This window comes from Hetaerina americana, unplaced genomic scaffold, assembly GCF_022747635.1.
Source record: "Hetaerina americana unplaced genomic scaffold, ioHetAmer1.1.p SCAF_5, whole genome shotgun sequence".
Classification (NCBI taxonomy): Eukaryota; Metazoa; Arthropoda; class Insecta; order Odonata; family Calopterygidae; genus Hetaerina; species Hetaerina americana.
The window spans coordinates 49,442,808-49,462,931 of NW_027287095.1; the positions used below are offsets into that span (position 1 = coordinate 49,442,808).

The window sequence follows — 20,124 nt, forward strand, 5'->3', positions numbered from 1 at the left end:
TTGGAGTCATTTCACCAGTCCCCCCTTAGAGGAGAAGACGCTCCAATGTTTTAGACCAAATTGCTAAACGCCAAGCTGAAGACGACACCGAAAGTCCATGATATAAATAGAAGACGGAAAGGGTGTGAAGTTCGTCAAACAACGTAAACAGATGTTAACTTCCTGGACCGATGCGTGAAAACGGCATTCATGCCAAGTGAGTTCTCAACTTTGATCTATTGGATCCAGTCTTTTTAATATTTTGAAATATCGGTCTACGTTGGTGCCAGGGTATAATAGGGCTATTGCCCATAAACGTGAAATGACCTTTCTTCCCAATTTCTCGGGTTGACGGAAATATTTTTATGTCGGCCATTGATTACAATAAGTAAAAAACAAAATTTTACGTCGGGAATTTATATATTTTATTTAGTGCTCAGTACTCGCAAGAAAAAAAAGGATGTAAAGTCTAAAAGGAAGAGAATTAGGAAACATTTTGCAAGAAAAAACTCGGCATCTAAACTGCATGCACACAAATTCATTTTCAGAGTTCGACTTACAGCATCCAATTTCTACAGTAACAATTCTTACTTGTACGACACCGATAAAAAGCAAAGCAATGAGGCTCTACGGTGAAAATCAAAATGCATTGCATGTATTCGATTTTGATTAGCATCAATTTATATTAACCTCCTCACAAAAGATGGTCACCCTAAGATTTAACAATGCCATTGTTATGAGTATTGAACAGCATTCTTTTTCTGTTTCCTTTCAAGAAGATTGTAAGCTTCCGGCAATATTCCCAGTGAACACCAACAATTACGTAGAGAGGTGATTGCTTAGTTTGTGGGGGTGTCCCAAGCCCCTGACTCATGAGCCTTGGATTCCTACTTCCAAGGAGCTATTCTTGAGCTCCTCTCCCTCATGTACCGACCGAGTCAGCTTTTGAGTCAGCTCAAAATATTCCAGTGCATTACACGCGCTAGGCACTTAGGCATTGAACATGGATTGAGCAAAGGAAATAAATGAGGCAAGGTGAAAAAACGACGCAAGCATATTAACAGCAGTAATTTCCATGCCATAACACTTTGAAAGCAGACAGGAGAGTGGAAATGGATAATTTGAGATGGACCATTAGGGAAAAGAAAACTAAAAAAACCTACAAAATCATTTACCACTGAAAATGCTACGGCCGCTAAAAATCTCATTAAGGTATGACGTGTTTCGTCGAATATTCCCCAACTAAATAGACAGCACCTGAATAGATTGCACTAAATAGACTGACTAGAAGGAACGTGAATGACAAGGATACCCAGAGCCTACTTCCAGGTTTTGGATATCCTTTATGTCATCACTTCCAGTTTCCGGAGACAAATTTGATCGCGTGTACTTTATTTAGCATTTAAAATAAAATTCCAATAAAGTAAGTCGTGGGTTATTTTTTAGAAGTTGTCAAAAATTGCACGTAGCATAATTCATGGTGAACCAACAGCATCTAAATGTATAAGTCAATACATTTTTCGTCTCCTGAAATACCGAAGTATTAATGCAAAAGTGTGAAGTTGACCTACAGCTTCTTTCTAAAGCTTTTTTTGTATTGAGCCAGCTAATTGGATGTTAAGGTTAGTAGTATAATGATTACTAAGCCATTATAGTAGTATTATAAGTAACTATGACAGGAAAAATCAATAAGAAAAATACGCATATTGGACAGAATTTTAAGATAACGTTTGGCTTTCAGCTGATTAGCTTTATACATCGGAAAAAATGGTGAGAGAATAGGGACACAAAATTAACGAAACAAAAATTAGTATATTAGGCAGTGTGTTAATTCACAGCAAAATGACAGTCCTCGTTTATAGGCGTTCATATTAGGCACTGGTACATTAATGCACAATTCAAAAACATGACTATATGCGCACAAGTATATAAAAATACATACCAACATCAAAACTATCAGCAGTGTGATTCGAAGTTTGAACATTCATTTTAATTACATACAGTGGGAAATTCCGAGGTTTCCATTGGACCACAGCTGAATTGTTCCCACTACTAATTCAAATAATTCGTTTGTCAAACATCAAGGCATGCTCCGTTTTGCTCGTGTGTTACTATTAAATCAACATCATGAAAAAGGACTAAAATCAAAATCAATGTTATTATATTCTAAATACGGAATTGAGTGGTTATATTAAATAAACAAATAAAAATAAAAGCTTCTGGCGTCACTTAGTGGAAAATCTTCATATTGAAATTGCAATTAAGCCACTTGGCTTTTCCTCATAATTTCTATGTGGAAAAACCAAGTAGTTTAATTTCAATTTGGTTATATTTATTCAAAATCGGAAACTACTCGTATTTAGTGACAGGTGACGGGAATTTTTTCATGCTAAATGTAATTCATGTTAGCCCCACACCAATAATCTTAAAAATAATTGTTTTAAGTGAATGAATTGGTTTTTTAATATGCAAGGCTTACTCCAATTATAACGCATGGCAATGGAATTACATATTCATTCATTATACAAAGTAATGAGTGACAATACAAGCGTCTAACGCTAGGGGTTTGGCTGAGAATATTTTGTAGGATATTGACGCTGTGCGATGATAAGCAATTTTTCAATTAGGGATAGTAGCCGAGTAATGCGACTTTATTATATATAACAAGCCTATTTACCGCTAGGTATTTCAAAATCTCTTGGTCATTCAGCTCAGTCAATTCTTAGCTATAAATTCATTAACATTCGGAAATGAAATTGAATAACCTTAATATTACGCAACTTAAAACATTTAAATAAATCTCATTACCTGTTTTAGGATAGTACAAATTCGCAGCAAAATGAGAATCCCTATTTAGAGGCGTTTATATTAGGCACCGTAGAGTAATACACAAGTCAAAAACATGGCTACATGCGCAAAAGTACTTGAAAAACATGAAAACATCAAAACCATAAGCAATGTGATATTTTTTAAATAGGAATTTAATGTTAATTGTTTTGAGTGAAAAATGTCAATTTTTTCTTGAAATCAAGACCGAATTCTCTGGCACTCAACTGATCCGTTGTCAAACATCTGGGCATACTCATGTGTTCCTGTGCTACTGCGGTAATTTATTTTACTTCATGAGCGATCAATGAACATAGCTGTGGATTGGTAAGGTTCTGTCACGATTTTTGATTGAGTGGTCCAGTGTCTTTTTTAAATAAAAATGCATCCATTGGATTCAACTCTTGGAAATAGTAATTATGTACTGATTAACCATTTGGTAATCATTTATGTTTTAGGCACGAATTACATAGCTGAAAAAGTAATATTTATTTTGTGATAATAAATGGAGTCTCAGCCGAGATTCGATGTCGATAAACCATTATGGAACCAAGATACGTTTTATGGCAGAGCGAAACACTTCTTTTGGGTGACGGATCCACGAACGGTCATATGCTCAAATGGAGAACTCGACGAAGCAAAGCATTTAATAGAGCAATATAGGTAAGTCTCAGAGGGATTTATTATTAGTTTATGAATTATGATAAAGTATCTAATACTTAGAATATCATGTTGTCGTTCAAAATTTAGTTCCCTTACGCGGCGAGTCTTCATGATTCTGGAGTTTGTTTTAATTAACATTTGTAAAACTCGAAAAAACTCCAGAATGTCCTTTGATCAATTCTGCGAACAAATATATGGCAGCGTTGTACTGTGAAGTTAAACTCTTGAAAGACATTTAGCAGTGAGTAAAATTACCATCATATTTTCATTTACATAAATGCTGTCTTATATTAACTTTTAAGCTCACACAGAATTCGTGAATTCAAATATTGTTCCATCTTACTATTAAGTATTTCCGATTAGATATATCTGTATTCTCCGGAGTTTAACTCTTCAGTAAACCCGGGCAGTAAACATTTCTGCAGCTAATTTAATCATTGTTGATATGATTTATTGGTTGCTTTATTTCATCTAATCACCGAAATTTCCAAGATTGGGAAAAGAGCCACCGGGCACAACCAAAGATCAAATTATATATGCTAAAAAGCTCTATGAATCTGCCTTTCACCCTGACTCGGGGGAGAGACAAAATGTTTTTGGCAGAATGTCATTCCAAGTACCAGGAGGTATGGCAATAACAGGCTGCATGCTTCAGTTCTATCGGTTGGTATTTTCAAGTTGTGAATTTATATTTATTGCATCGATTAGAAAATTTCTCATACTTTTTGGCTCTTAATTCAATTTTTCAGAACTGTTCCAGCAGTTGTGTTTTGGCAGTGGGTTAACCAGTCTTTCAATGCTCTGGTGAATTACACCAATAGAAATGCTAAGTCTCCTACTACACCGACACAACTTGGAGTAGCATATGTCTCTGCTACTACATCTGCTCTAGTGACCGCTCTTGGTTTCAGAAAATTTTTACAGAAAAGAGCCAGCACTCTAATGCAGGTGTCTGTTTACTTTTAGTACCATGATATATTGCCATTTGTAGGTGTTCATCTGCTTGCTGACACTGTTGGGGCATTTTATGCTCTAAATGCAAACTAAATAAACTTCTATGTGCAAACAAACTTAAAGTGTCTAGCTGGCATAATGAGTGTGGCATTATAATTCTTTTTTTTCTTTCCTAGAGGTATGTTCCTTTTGCTGCAGTTGCAGCTGCTAATTGTGTTAACATTCCCTTGATGCGGCAAAATGAGCTTTACTATGGAATTGATGTCTGCGATGAAAATGGCAATGTCATAGGACAATCAAAGGTTAGTCGGGGGAATACTTATTTTGTATGCCTATAGGTGTTTCATCTGAGGGATATTCATTATATTTTTCCACTGTGACATTGAAAATCTAGTCTATTCATCACCATATGTTACTCCGGTGTTATTGTCATTACCTTGAATTTATTATTAAATTTGCTGAAGAAAAATTACTGGCATAATTTTTATGTCAGAAGTTCACCTCAATTTTCTAAATGACGTTAATTTCTGTCTGATAAATTATGTCACAGGTAAAATTATAAATGGTCAAACCAAGATCAACTGAGCTTTATTTTAGATTTAGCCAACATTTGAGTAATTGAATCAACCTCTAAAATTTTTGGATAGCACTTGTCCATTATTATTAAGTTCATCAAGGATTAAATCAAAATTCCAGTAGTATTTTAGTTGCAGTGGAATATCAAAAAATAGCATAACCACTTTGAAACATAGCCACTCATAATGTCAATTCCTAACAATTCCGTCCACCTTACTTTTTTTTCATAACAGTTTTTGATTGATCTAATTATAGTCTTTGACTTATCTAATTATTACCCTAGCATCTATCCAGTGAATCCCAGTAACCCATCATACATTTAAATGTGGCCAAAAGTGAAATAATAAATCTTATTTCTGTCCGTTTTACAGGTCCCTGTATGTAGAACTCCTTTAATGAAACAAAATTTCTTATAACCATAAGTGTATATTCTTCAAATTTGTGTGTTTCTTGAAACATTGGTGATAATCTTAATTTTCACTACAATCTTTTAGTGTTTGCATTCATAATGCAATATTTAATGCAAGTGATGGGGTTCTTTATGGTTATCCTGAATAATGACAAATATCATGTCTTAATGACTTATAATGCTCCTAATCCTTTCTCAAAAAGGAGTTTTTCCTGTTTTGTTCGTTCTCACTCTTATCCTCACTGTTATACCATTCATGCGTTTTATCTAAATCTTGTGAAAGTAGCCCACTCAATATTTTTTCAAGTGTAACTGTGTCAATTTTGAATTATAATGATAGTATTTTAGCTTATTTGGTGAATAAGGCTTTTCACATAATAGAAAGGGCCATAAAATGGTCTGCTAGGGGTAACTGTTACCCCTTTGAAATCATGCCACCAATGATAACTATTTATTTACCCTGGGGTATGAAATCTGCTAATTTCATTAATCATTTTTCCCTCATTCTGTTTTACACATTAAGTTAGCATAAGATTATTGTGATTAGTGGCCTTTCTTATATTTTTTTCTACTGAGGACTTAAACCTTCCTTTTAATTGTAGAATGTTGTTAATTAAAAAACATTAGGAGGTATTGTATGCTTTTAATTTTTGCTCTTAAGAAACTTAATTTTAATTTGTATTTCTTAAGACTTCTATATATATAGTCACCATCCAGAATTATATATTTATCCCATCATTTCTTGACCTGTTGAAGGTTCTCATTGTAGAAATCAGCAGATTGTGGAAAACCATTGTTCAACTTTGAGTGACATAATTGGTGTTGTCAAATCTCTTACCACACTATGGTTTTATTTTCTGGGAATAAGAAAAAGTCACTTGGGGCAAGATCAGGAGAATAGGATGGATGTGGCAAAATTTCTAAGCCACATCACCTTGATTGCCAATCTTTCTGCGAGTGTTTTTGGAAAAGGAGTCAGTAGTCATGGAATCCAGTGTGCTGACACCTATGACATGTGCATTTCTTCATGAATAATTTGCACCCACTGCTGTCAAGATCAGTCTCATTCATGATCATTTGGATGGTTCCTCTTCTGTCTAATAGAATGAAGTCCTTCACTTTCTTCACTGTGGTAGCATCGTCCATGAGTAATGGTTTACCACCTCACAACTGTGTCTTACGATGAGCTATCATTTCCGTGGGCAGTAAGTGTACTGTAGTAACCTTTCAAATGAAGCAACTTAATCACGCTGCTCGCCTCTTTAGCCTCTCCATACTCAGTAACTTCAATCTATGGCTTACGGGAAAAAACAAATAAACATAAATAGCTGTAATTTACAGTATTATGTGCATAAGGATCAAGTCATATGCAGAATAAATTCCTGCAGATATCTTGGTGATTTCTTTTTAATAATTACTTAAAGCAATACCCCCACAGATTCACACATTCTGTACTTGCTGTTGCCCTAAATGATGTGGTGGTGTACATGAATATCAGATTGAATTTTTGGTCTCATTCTTAATTTGTTTTGCATAAAAATTCACTACCTACAACTGATTAATGTAAATATCCATGAAGTTGAAGGTAAATAATATTTGTCCTTGCTGGCAGATGGTAACTTTCATTTATTGACACTAAATCTATCTTATAGGATGGTGGGAGGCAACAACTGCTCATTGATGTGGTTGCACATACATGGCATATTTCATTATAATGTATTGTAATGATAAAATTCCAAATTATTTCATTTTACAGTTTGCTGCTATGAAGGGCATTACTCAAGTTGTTACTTCTAGAATTGCAATGGCTGCCCCTGGAATGACAATCTTGCCTATTATTATGGAAAAAATAGAAGTGAGTTGAAATAATAGATGGGCTAAATTAGTAAAATTTAATGTTTTTTTACTTGATTCTAAGAATGTACTTATATGAAAATACTTCAAAATTATAACAAACTCTTGGTTGTAATTTTAAAAAAATTTGACTAGTTCAAACATCGTGACAATGTTGAAATATAATCAATTGAGTTTGTAAGGTGTACAAGATTTGTGGATTTAATGATAGAAATATCTTCTCATTTGTCATTGTCTTCTAATGTTACATTTTTCAGGCCTTACCTTGGATGCAGAGAGTCAAGCCATTGCATGCTCCACTCCAGGTGATGGGTGCCGGATGCTTTCTCTTGTTTATGACACCAGTTGCTTGCGCTATATTTCCTCAGCGCTGTAGCCTGTCATCTACCACTCTGTCTCTTGTTGAGCCTGAACAGTGGCAAAAAATTGAAGAAAAGTGCAAGCTCTTAGGATTGCACATCCCAAGTTATGTTTATTTCAACAAAGGACTGTGAATCTACATTCCAATGGTTGTCAGACTCCATAAGAGTATTTTCTAGCGAATAGGTGTACATATGTACTTAATATGGTGAATTGTGTATCCCTAGCCTTCAGCTGCTCAATAATTGTGGGGATTATGAGGGCTTATGAGGCAAATTGCACAGCCCCCTTCAAAAGCAATACATTCAAGTAGTTATACATTTCAGATAACTAGGTATGAAGAAATATGTGCCTCAGTCATTTGCCTTGCCTCTGTTAGCTAAAATGCCAAAGATAAAGACAATAATTTTTCAATTTAATGTTAGATACTAAGTGCCTTACCGGTGTGAAGGGAAAAAACTATGTTTATTGTATAAATATTCTCTCACAGTTGGTTTGGTTAAAAGAAATTGGTGGGATTCATGTGAGCTATGGCTAATAAAATAGTTGTTATATCAATTGCATGTTGTCCTTATTTGAAACTGTAATTATTTCCAAGATGGTAAAAGAAATCTTTGTCACTGTAAATTAAGTCAAGTTACAAGTTCTTTATAAATCCCTAAAATTTCTTATATTGACTAAAAATATGTATAATGGCTTTCACTGAAAGTTGAAAATTTGGAATATTTTGGCTACCATCATTCTGTAGGTTTCCCGAGCTGTTATGTGAATAAATATTCGAGTTAATGGCTATTTGCAAAGAATAAATAAGCTTATAGAGAATACCTCACTCTACCTACACCATGTCATTCATTTAAGTTTCATTTAACATTCAAAAATTCTCATTATAAATAACACTATAGTATGCTTCATAGAGTATTATTTTGTGAAGAAGGTACGTAAACTTCCAGTGATGCTCAATTTTGAGCCTTTGTTGTGCTTTTATTAAGTATGATGAAATGATTTACAGAAACTTGTATTCTTGTTAGGAATTATTACAACTGCAAAATTATTTCAATGAATTTGTTTTCTGAACTGAGATTCAGAAATCATGCAAGGATTCTCAAGTATCTTCGAATGGACCAACGAAAAATTTGAATAGCAACAGAGTGCATAGGATTGGTCCGCAATACTGAACTGCTGTTTAAGGGTTGAAAGGCTAATCTGACTGTATAACAAAGTGGCCTTAAGAGATCAAAGGGAGTGGTTTTATAGATCCTAATATTTTATGTACAATTGATGCAGATCTATTTCCATCATACAAGCAATTTTCAAAAAATTAAGTATTAGGTAACAAGTAATTACAAACGTTTTTAGGAAAGTTGATTAAATAATTAAAATATATTTATACCAAATCAATTTATTTAAAAATGTACCTACAATTCATATTAAATTTGCTTTCCATAAAAAATATATAATAAAAACTGATAAATAAAATAATACAGCACATAATTAGGACTAATTTCATCTACTACAATCAGCGACATGAAATGGTACATTTCATTTTTAATCAGAAATTTCATGACAAAACCCATTTTCAATATGATTAAAAGTAAGAACTACATAATTCCCCTGCTTTAAGTAATAGTTTCAATTCTTTGGCACCCACATAAATATTTTTGCAAAAAATCTTATCTTTAAATTCACCCAACTTTTGATTTAGAAAGATTTGCCTTTTCACTACTTAGAATTTTAAAGGTGGCATGTTCTTGATTGGAGGAGTGGAATACACTCTTACAATAAAAAAAAAACTATCAGCGCAACTTTTTTGCAAAAAGAAGTTTTATCCTCCAATTAGCATCACTCAATGGACCAGGAAGGAAATTTTCCTAATTACACATGGCTGCAATAAATTGGAAGATAGATAACATACCAATCACATCATGAACTTCAGAATGTAAATCCAACATACAAAAAAACTTATTACATAACTAATGTATCTACTGCATAAGTGCAACATTGCACAGCAATTATTAGCTACCACCAGTTTTGATCTTTTGAAAAATTTCCCGTATTGTAGTTCAAAGGTATACAGGTATAAAAGGCATCTGAAAATGATACAAGCAATTCAGGATAGCTATTTACTCCTATTAGAGTAACCAATAAGATTACTGCCACTTATACAAAAATAGCAGAGTACATACACAAATTTTCTTTAAATATATAGGAAAACATTACAGCCAGCCACCACAGAATATAAGCATAGCAATTATATAACAAGTGAAGACCAATACTGATGTAAGACAAATGTCTGGAAAATTGCAGAAAGACATGTTCATTGGCAGAAAACCCTGCAATGATCTTGTAAATGATTTTCAACGGTTGAAGAATACCATCCGTCAAGAAGCCCTTTAGATATTCTTTAACAATTTATATTATTAAAGCAAAAATGAGGACATGAACAGGAGAGAAAATACTTCAAGTGTGGAACATCTGGCCTAGGATAGCAATTTTGGGGAACTATTCCCTCTTTGGTGAAAGTGAGCCAGTTGATCCCACACATTCAATCCTTTGGTTTACACTGATTCAGCTGGGCTTTGGAATTCACTGAGGGCCTTGATTGGATTCTGCACCTTCTTTTGTGATCCCTTGCGCACCTTGGCACGCACTTCTTCAGGCTTTTCTGGACGCACCAAGGGTTTCTTTTCAGGTGCCTTCATCTTCCACACCACAATGGGCGACTGAGTTGGAAAAGAAAAATGAGAGACATACAAATCAAATGCATACATTGATTAGGGAGGGGGTAGTTGAGGAAACTTCATTATCTTTCTAACCATGTACAGGAACGTATATATAGAGGAGTAAAAAACTTAAAATTCAGGGAAGCTTGCTAACTTTTGGGGTTCACAAGCAGTAATGTCTAAAAGTGATAAATCTGTGATTAGTCTACATTTATTCTATCAAATGATAGTGAAAATATTTAATGAACATGCAAGTTTGAGAAAATGTTTTCCTTTCGTCCAGAATGAATGGAAAGATTCATACTAAAACAGGGAAATAACCTCTAAATATTGCATAATTCTTTTAGCCGATAAAGCATCAGTAAAGTAATGCTGAAATGAAGTTAATAAATGTATTACCTACTGGCTGGCATGGAGAAAAATTCAAAGAACAGTTCCTACTTTCAAGCCTTAAAGAATAAATGCTGCACAACGCTGAGGCTACTTAAATGAATGTAAATATTATCAAGTTGAATACTTTCATATATTATACCCCAGTGATATAATGGGATTTAAAATTCCTCAATATGTTCCAATCCTCTATCAATTGAAATACCTTATAATTATAATTTTTCAATTCACTTTTGATACTAATATAAACATACTATCAAATTATTATGGACATTTTAAGCAACGCATTGCAGCTCAAAACAATTGTTATTTTAAAACGGCAAAAAAACACAAAACATATCTCAAAAGCATACCACATCACATAGGAAAGGTATTATGAGGAGGTAAATATGCAATACAAGTAATGCATAATTAGTGTAAAAATTTCTATTACAACCTTGAACTCTCAAGACATTTGCTTCACTCTAAATTCAACAATTGAGAGTGCATACCTTTGAAATGTATATACAATTTCTTTCTTCAATTAGGTACAGAACTTGAATTATACAATGAATCCCCAATGCATATCATGAATAACAGATTTGTATATACATTTATACTTATCAAACAGTAACAAATGGGGTGTGACAGTCCAATGAGGAGTACTAGACCACTAGCAGGGCCCAGGATCAATTCTGGGTGACACCTCAGGGCACCCTCAGCTTTATCCAAGCCACCTTACTGACGAACTGACACAATTTAGACTACCTTTCATCTGACTCCTAGCCTTCGGCCGTATCTGGCATGAATGGTCCTACTAGGAGCAATCCAATTTCCATGCCAGGACAGCTCTAGAGGTCATCACAGTAGAGTTACAGTCCATGGCAGGGAGAGGACTTCAACTTAAGCAATTCTTATACTTAGGTCAATATTTTAGAGTAAAATGGGCATATTAGTGGAGAAATTTGACTTTGGTGAAAGAAGCATTTGCAATAAGAAGGAAAATAATGATGGGTAAACTCGAATAAAGACAAAAAATATCATCAAAGAATAAGATGGAGAAAAGCACTGTGTAGATGAATCCTGGTCTTTGAGACAAGTAGATAAGCAGTGTTTAGAGGTTTTGGAGATGTGGGTAGAGAGAGGACAAGACATTAAGTTGTACACAGAGGGATAACATTTTTTCAGCTTTAAATATGGTGGGTGAAGAGAGGAAGTTACTAAGGGAAAAGCAAGAATGGCTATGAAATAAACAATGAAAGGCAGTGAAACATTGAAGGCGGTGATAGAAGGGAGAATGTTGAGCAAGTGGGTTGGAGTCAGAGGAAGAATGAACTAGGCTTAGTGGAGCACATGTAAGCAATTAGGAGTTATGAGGGAAATAATGTAGCATCAACAAGAAGAGATTCTTGTGGTACACAGAAGTTAATAGTCATTAGGATCTATTCTTAACTTTAAGAGGTAATATACCTTCAGTCAAATAATACATATATCCCCTCCTGCAAGATAAATAAAACAGTTTCTGGCGTCACTTTGTAGAAAATCTTCATACTGAATTTGAAATTAAACCACTTGGCTTTCTTTACCCTTCACGTTCCCCATTATTGTATTTTCCTCGCCCATCTGCCAACTAAACTGACACCAAGCAAAACTTTTTTAACAATGTAGTAACCCCTCACAGCCTGCTACTTAATCACCTAATTACCCAGTGCCGTTCGCATTACCCATTCCCCCACTCCTCTGCCAATTAACCCACGCCAAGCAAAACTTTTTTCAACATTGTATTAATTCCTTCTCCCAGCCAGCTAATTTATCAATATTACCAATCATCCTCCTCCGCCCCCCTCTTCCTACCTCAACCAATCCTTGCTTTCCTCCCTACCTCCTCTTCCCCTCCATCTAGAGCTATATATACTGTGTTTGACTTGTATTTTTACCTGATGATGTTAAACCATAACGAAACCTAGGTAGTAAATAAAAAAAAAATTTTCCACGTGGAAAAGCCAAGTGGTTTAATTTCAAATTCAATATATAAAAGACATTTACCACAGACTTTTAGCAGTGCATCACACTGCATATTTCATTATTCACATTACATAAATTAAATTTAATTCTTGTTCATTCCTTCAACAAATCAGAATCTAACAAACAATAAACTAAATAATAACTTAATGAGTAACAGCATGATAATGTGAAATAGTAAATTTTTACTGTATTTCAACTGCATTATTACTATTTTATTTCGTCTCAAATTAAAAAGTACATTGATTGAAGTCAAGCTGATTCTACAATTATTCGTCAAGTTAATTTATTCAACAAAATAATAAATATTGAATAATTATAAATAATATTGAATAATCTTAATAACAAGCGTATTTAATCTATACTACTACAATCCTGCCATGACAAGATACTCTTTTCTTCTGAGTGACCATTCCTTCATATGATTTCAGCTCATCAAATAGTCATTTAACACATTATATTTTATATGTCAACGGTAAACAGAATGTTTAACCATTTAACCTCAACTTAGGCATTGTGGTACCCTGCACCCCTATACATTTATTAATCATCAGTTATAGTAAAAATGAAAATTAATGAAATAATGCAGTGAATTAACCAGTTTGAGAGAATTAACAATTTAACACAAATGGAATTCATCATTAATTTTATCTATTAATCCTTAACTTTCATACTCATGAAAGGTAAAGTCATTGGGGCTGAATTCATGATTGGATTACATGTATATAACAACTGAGCAAATGTTTTCACTATTCCTCAGTTACAAATACACCAACCAATTACACTGTCTTCAGCCAAGGGGCTACAGTATCAAGGGTGGATTGGCCATATGAAGTTCTTCAAGAAGTTTTTTATGGCCATATCAAGTAAGAATGGTTTTACCACTTTAGGTGGCTGCCATCTTGAGTTGAACAATTTATTATGAGGGGAATAGTTATAAAAGTACTACATGTTTTAATTTTTTAGCATTTGAGTGGTAGTATTATTTAGGGGAGGCGACCGACAGCTAAGGTCTTTTGCATGATTTAGGATGACCAGGAAAGGATTAAGGGTGGAGAGAAACCCAGCGTTGGCATTAGCCTACTCTTAACAAAAGGCACCAAGGGGACCACAGCTTGACGTCCCATCTGACAGACAGCGTACTCACTCAAAGTGCACACCACAAAGCACCTCAAGTAGAGATCGAGATTCCACTGAAAAATATTCTACACCACCGGGATTCTAACCCAGATCCTCAGGATGGAAAGCCAGTACAATAGCCACCGCACTCAATCTCAATCCTCTTTTAGCCTTTGATTACAGTCTGTTCCTAACAAAGCAATTACGATTAATTATCAAATAAAAGAAAGAATTTGATACACAGCAATTACAAAAGAGAATTACTGATATGTTCAAGGTCTAGAGGTATTCAGAGTTCCCATTATGAACAGCATGAGTGCTTTCAAACTCAAAGATTTAAGAACTGTGCAATACAATAAAAAATATTGATTTACGTAAAGAATTTGGGTGATAGGAGTTTGAAATTACATATGTAACTCTTCCATTTGGCATTTCTAAATTTCCCTTCTTCCAATGACTTTCTTAGGCCATGCCATCTCTGCAAGCTAATATAACTCCCCATGGATGAGCCAAACATAAATATGTAAGTGCTGAGATCTTTGTGATTAAATGAAGGGAAGCTCAAAATTGGCCTGAATACATCGATTAAAAACCCTTCCGAAGAACAAATAAGTTATGTGAAATTAGTGAACTTTTTACATAATACAATGCATAGAAAATCTAATTTTAAAACAATCAACAGGTCAATTATTCATTGAGAAATTTAAATGTAACAATATACTAGTATTACTTTGTCTTGGTTTGGTTCTTAATCCTATACTCCACTATTTGGCCAGCAAAAAAAAAAATTATTTCTACGACCACTGATCAATTCACATTTTTTTCAAGAATTCTAACATTCATGGTTTTCAGGATAACTTCACCACCCACAATTAATATTACGTATATTTTATCATAAATATATACTAAGCAAATAATTAAAACATCAACTGCCATTAATTCATACTGTAGATGGTTATCTGCAATTAGGGTTTGATGACAATTTATCAGTAATAATAAAAAAGGAAATAGTATATTCACGGAAACATAAGCAAAAATTGACATGCCATTAATATAATACAAAAAAAACCATAAACACAGTAATCAACCCGACGGTCAGTCTGGTAGGTGATGATTGAGTTCACCCAGTACTAAGCCCGATGGTGCGTGAAACTCACACATCTGGGTAGGGGGGCCAAAGCCTTTCCCTGTGCCGATTAGGGTTTCCCAAGAAGATCTGGTACCCAAATAATCACATAGCTTGGGTGGAGCTGAGGTGCCCAGAGAGGCATACCCAGGAATCAAACCCAGGCCCTCCAGTCAGTAGTCCAACGCTCAATCCCTGGACTACCGCGACCCATAAATATGATACATAAACCATGACTTGATGTTTGTACCAATTGAGCCTACACTCAAGTTTCGGTATGCTGAAAAAAATGATAAAATACTTTCCACCTCCTCATCTTCCATGAACATGAAATGTTGATTCCTTTTAAATGAAGACTGGCTCCAGGTTTGACCAATCCACTACATACTTATAAATCACATTATCTCAATATTGGATCAGAATCTCTTTATTTTTCAATGCAAAACAGATTTCAAATGGGTCTATGAACTTATCCCTAATGAAGTATGAATAACAAAATATAGTGAAAAATTGAAATGACTGCTTGATTTACCTGTTCAATAGCCAATGAGGCCATGCGGTATTATAGCACTTAACAAATTTTCACACACCTACAATGATGCTTATATGCACGTCTTCTAAAATATATAGATAATATAAGTATTCTGATAGAAACACTATTCCGGTGATCAATGAAATGGTGATCATCGTCTATCGTACAAGCATATTTTCCTTCATCTCTAAATGGTATGCACCTTAAAAATAAAAATGGGAATGTTCTCAAAGCAAAAGGAACATGTTTCATGAGAGCAAAGGCATTTGAAGAGCCGAACCAATCACAAAATTATATACTTAAGGTTTACAAAAAACAATGGGAGACATTTTTTCATAATTCTGATATTCTGTCATAGGACTGGATCAGATCTTCATTTGGGAAAGTGGAATACAGGTAAAGAAGTATCCAACAAATACAGAGAAAGCAGGAAATATGCATGGAAGGAGTACTGAGAGATAATGGGACTTGCTAGATAATTTAGTACACCATGTAATTATGAAATATGAAGTAAGTTAAGGCATTTAAGGTAATATATGAGAAGGTATAAACAACATATTTGAAGATCAAGAAGACTTAGCAAGGTCAACTACTGCTCTATCTAAGTCCTGAAGGAAATTCACTAGCCTCTAAAATCCACCCTAAACCAACCTTAACTCAAGAGAATATTAAAAATGGCAATACTATGGAAATGATTGGAACTTCAAACATAGAATAATGAGATGAGAATTTTCATATTCTGCTTATAAATAAAATATTGTCAATTGAAGCACAAGCACGAAATATTTCCCCAGAAACTTCCATTATAAATTTTCTTGCTCATAATCTGCCTAAATTTTCTGGCAAATATTCTTCATTTCAATCAAATTCTCAGTATTACTCATAGGGCAAACCTCGGAGACAAATTTTACATAATTTTCCTCATAAATCCACCAGATCATATGGATTTTCAATGTTGAAAAGGGCATAGACAGATGGTCACACTATTCAACAAAATGTAAATGATGCAATGAAATAACTGCAATGATTTGTAGGAGAATTTCTACCTATAACTGCTACATCAAAAGATATTTTATTTAAGGAGTTTCTACAGTACACAGGCAAGAAGTCATTTGCATCAAAAACTTTATATTAGTGCAGCTCTCAGCAATGCAGAAAATATATATAAGAGTCCTCACAAAGTGCACCTCTATCAAGAGAGTATCCATTCACACAGTGAAAAATTATTCTGTTGGAGGAACCACAGCAGGTAGGCAGTCCTGGTTCTACTCTAATTAGTGGCTAAGGAGTCCTTGGGCATTTTGTTCACCGATATATCTACAGAGAACCAACTTGGGTCCATCAAAAAAGGGGTATTCCTTTAGGCAAGTTTTGTTATCAATAATTAATTAATACCATAGGCTTGTATGAAAATTGGCATCACACTTTCATTACAAATTAATCCAGTCTCAATATTTGTGTCTCAACTATTTCCTTTTACTTTTGCCTCTACTGCTGTGACACCACCTCAACATAAAATGTTGAACTGTTAAGACATCTTCCACTTTCTTCAAAATGAAACACTACTAATTATTCAGTTGCTATGAAATGTTTATTGTTCATCTTCAACCTTAAAACTAGCTATAAAAATCCATTTTAAAACTATTTCTCAGATCAATTTTAAGATGGATATGAAATTATTTGATTATGTCAGTTTAATAAGATTAAGAAATTTTATAGATTAAAAAATTGATGTAGCATTAACAGCAAAAATTCACCATTTGTTCACAAAGTGAATTTTACATACGTCACAGCCCACTGATTATTCTCTCTTTCTCAAGCCATGAATTGAGATTTTAATTTCTTAAATTCCTTTGATTAAATCTCTACACAAAGATAAATAATAGCTTTGATCAACACCCTTCAATCTTTCTAAATTTCCCCAGGAGGCTACATCCCACGCTTTGTAACTGTACATGCTAAAAATACATGATGCCTAGTAGAAAAAAATATTGGAACCCCTGACGTAGTTTAAAAAAAATTACAGCAATTCAAATTATGAATATACTGAACTCATACCAGCAACACTAGTCAAACATAGATCCTGCAACCACAATACTCACTAGCATTCAATGCATGAGAGAGAAGGCATAAAAAGTTAGGTTCGTTAGGGTCAAATTGCATTTCAGGTTAATACTAAAATAAGCTCACTCTTGAGCTATGTTTCCTGACTAATTTAATCTAATTTTCATACAATCTTCCTTTAATTTTGTCCTATACTTTTTTTACACCCACAGATTCACTAAAATGAGAATTTCTCAAAACTAACACACCATCATTGATGATATGAGAATGACAAAAGTAGCATGTCCTCCACTTCAGTCGGACATTAGAATCCACTTTTCCCCAAATGCATTTGCACAGCCCAGGGGGGAAACTTGTTTGGTGTAAAATTGCACAAGAAGTAATGTCACCAAATTACTGATTATCCTTTCGCCATGTGTAGTCACTACACTGAATTCATAAGGCACATAATGCCCTTTGAAATTGTAATAAAATTCATAGAAATCCAAGTCGGCATATGAAATATTATTGAAAGTGTATACCAAATTTCAAAAGCCTATAAAGCATGTAAAACATTTCCTTGTAAACTCAACAGTCTCCTAAAAGGGGATGTCTTAACACAGAATCTGGAAGACAGAATTAATATATACCCATTTGGACCACTATTGCCACACTAGCATATGCACATTCACAGTTCCACAACATAAAACTTAATAAAGCCCATTCATTTGTGAATTTGTAAAAACAATTCTTGTGGCTTGGAACAGCAGCCAAATTTTACTGTTTACATATTGTAAGCAGTAGTTATTTCCCAATTAATTTTATCAATTGCACTCAAATATCACTATATTTACTCAAGAATAATGCTAACATTATTTAAATATCAGCCTATGTTATGTACCATCACTAGATTCGGGTGCTATTCTAAAAAAGTCCTATTTAAATGGAAAAAAGCCACATAAGTTTAACAAACACATCATTTAGCATTTTTCTCAGAAGAAAATTTTAATTCATTTATTCACATGAAAAATTGTTCTTTGTTAAAAAAAAATCTTTTGATAGCTTCCCTAAAATCAGGGAAGATAAAAAAGGCAGTAAGTAAGGAAGTGGTTAACTGGATGGACAATTTATCAAACGGTGATTAAGTAAAAGGTGTTCTTGTTAGGTATGCACTATGCTGCATGCCAACATTTTAAGATGCCACCTCAAGAGATGCAGAACTGTGAATGCATATTAGCGCACGTGCAACTCTCACATCTCACACAAGGCACAGCCCCCTACCACCCTCCTCCACCTATGCTCACACCATATGCAGTCAACCCCTGGAGTGACCACAACTTGGGTCCCCACCAGGGAAAGACAGTATTTCAGAGATATGAGCAATCAGGCAACTGGACAGTTGTTCAGCATTTTTTAAAAAATCAACTCTTTGCAAGGACTTTCGAAGAAGCTATTAGTTATGCATGGGCTGCCTAAACAAATGGAAATCATAACAGTTTCCAGAATAAATTACCCCAAATATAATGGGCGAAATAAAAAGCATTGAGGCATTTTTCAGCTAGGTTGTTAAGTAGGAACTATGGTAGTTAAATATAATTTACAGAAAAAACTAAAACGAAGTGTTTGCAATACATAATAAAACTGTGACAATAAATAAGAAGGTCAGTGAATGATGTTATATTCAGTGAGCTTAACATTATCACTGCCAGAAGTAATTAAAATAAATGTACACTACTCACAAACAAGCACACTTAAAAAACTGATTTCAGTACAATTCACTCCTAAGATACTCATTTGAACTATCACTATGTACACACTGACAGCAATACCTGGCACATCTACTAGAAGAAATCGGGACACACTTTATAATTTGAAAGAGGATGGTTCAATAGTGGTCACTATTCCCCCTATATTTATTTGCCAGTTGACCAAATCACATAGAATTATTTTCCAACATCAAATTTTGCATAAATTTGCAGAATTGAGATCCTAAAATACATAATGAATACATATCATATTTAATCAGTTTCTCAGCTACCAAATTGATGGCCATTCTCATTGTGTTGAATTTAATTAAAATTTCCCATAATACATATTCATAAACCAGTGCCTGGTGCTCATGTAAGGAGAAAAAGGTGAATTCAAGCACATTCACTGCTCGACCTCTCACCTCTCCTTCCTTACCAATAATTCCTGCATACATAGGGCAACATGCATAGACTGAGAGAAAGTTCCTATCCTCTCCAATTACATTATTTTTTCATAAATGACCATGTTAATAAGTAACACTTAATGGAATCCTTAGGAATATATTATTCAGGGACCACCAAATAAAGGATAAAAAATGCATTGGTTCCAGTTTTCCAAACAAAAATATTTTTCCCTTGATATTGGATAGGTCAAAATTTGATGAGGTAAATCTACCAGCATACCCCCAAAGTTATGCAGGAATTGACAATGTTTTCAAGGTCAATTGACAGAAATGGTAATATAACACCCCTTGTTCTATGATTACTACACTTATGTGATGTGCACGGATATTTTGGAATCATTCAATTTCTAAAATTCTTCC

General features: G+C 34.1%; 2 protein-coding genes across 5 annotated transcripts in view; one reads left to right on the plus strand and one right to left on the minus strand.

Moving 5' to 3' along the window:
• Positions 1-2,911: 2,911 nt before the first annotated feature.
• Positions 2,912-8,179, plus strand: Sfxn2 (sideroflexin 2). The gene is made up of 7 exons (XM_071591771.1): positions 2,912-3,132; positions 3,264-3,468; positions 3,961-4,131; positions 4,218-4,416; positions 4,599-4,724; positions 7,164-7,262; positions 7,519-8,179. The coding sequence occupies exons 2-7, from the start codon at positions 3,311-3,313 to the stop codon at positions 7,753-7,755; spliced, it is 990 nt and encodes a 329-aa protein (XP_071447872.1). The 5' UTR covers positions 2,912-3,132; positions 3,264-3,310; the 3' UTR covers positions 7,756-8,179.
• An 838-nt stretch (positions 8,180-9,017) lies between these two features.
• The window catches only part of alpha-Cat (catenin alpha), a 41,347-nt gene continuing 30,240 nt past the window's right edge, over positions 9,018-20,124 (minus strand). For all 4 annotated transcript variants that reach the window (XM_071591841.1, XM_071591838.1, XM_071591839.1 and 1 more), the window contains one exon: positions 9,018-10,341. In XM_071591841.1, coding sequence (XP_071447942.1) covers positions 10,177-10,341 — 165 coding nt within the window. In that variant the 3' untranslated portion in view covers positions 9,018-10,176. The remainder of the gene's footprint in view (positions 10,342-20,124) is intronic.

Coding starts and splice junctions, on each gene's coding strand:
- Sfxn2 (XM_071591771.1), top strand. CDS start 3,311: ATGGAGTCTCAGCCGAGATTCGATGTCGATAAACCATTATGGAACCAA. Junction 4,132..4,217: donor TGCATGCTTCAGTTCTATCG/GTTGGTATTTTC, acceptor TCAATTTTTCAG/AACTGTTCCAGCAGTTGTGT. Junction 4,417..4,598: donor GAGCCAGCACTCTAATGCAG/GTGTCTGTTTAC, acceptor TTTCTTTCCTAG/AGGTATGTTCCTTTTGCTGC.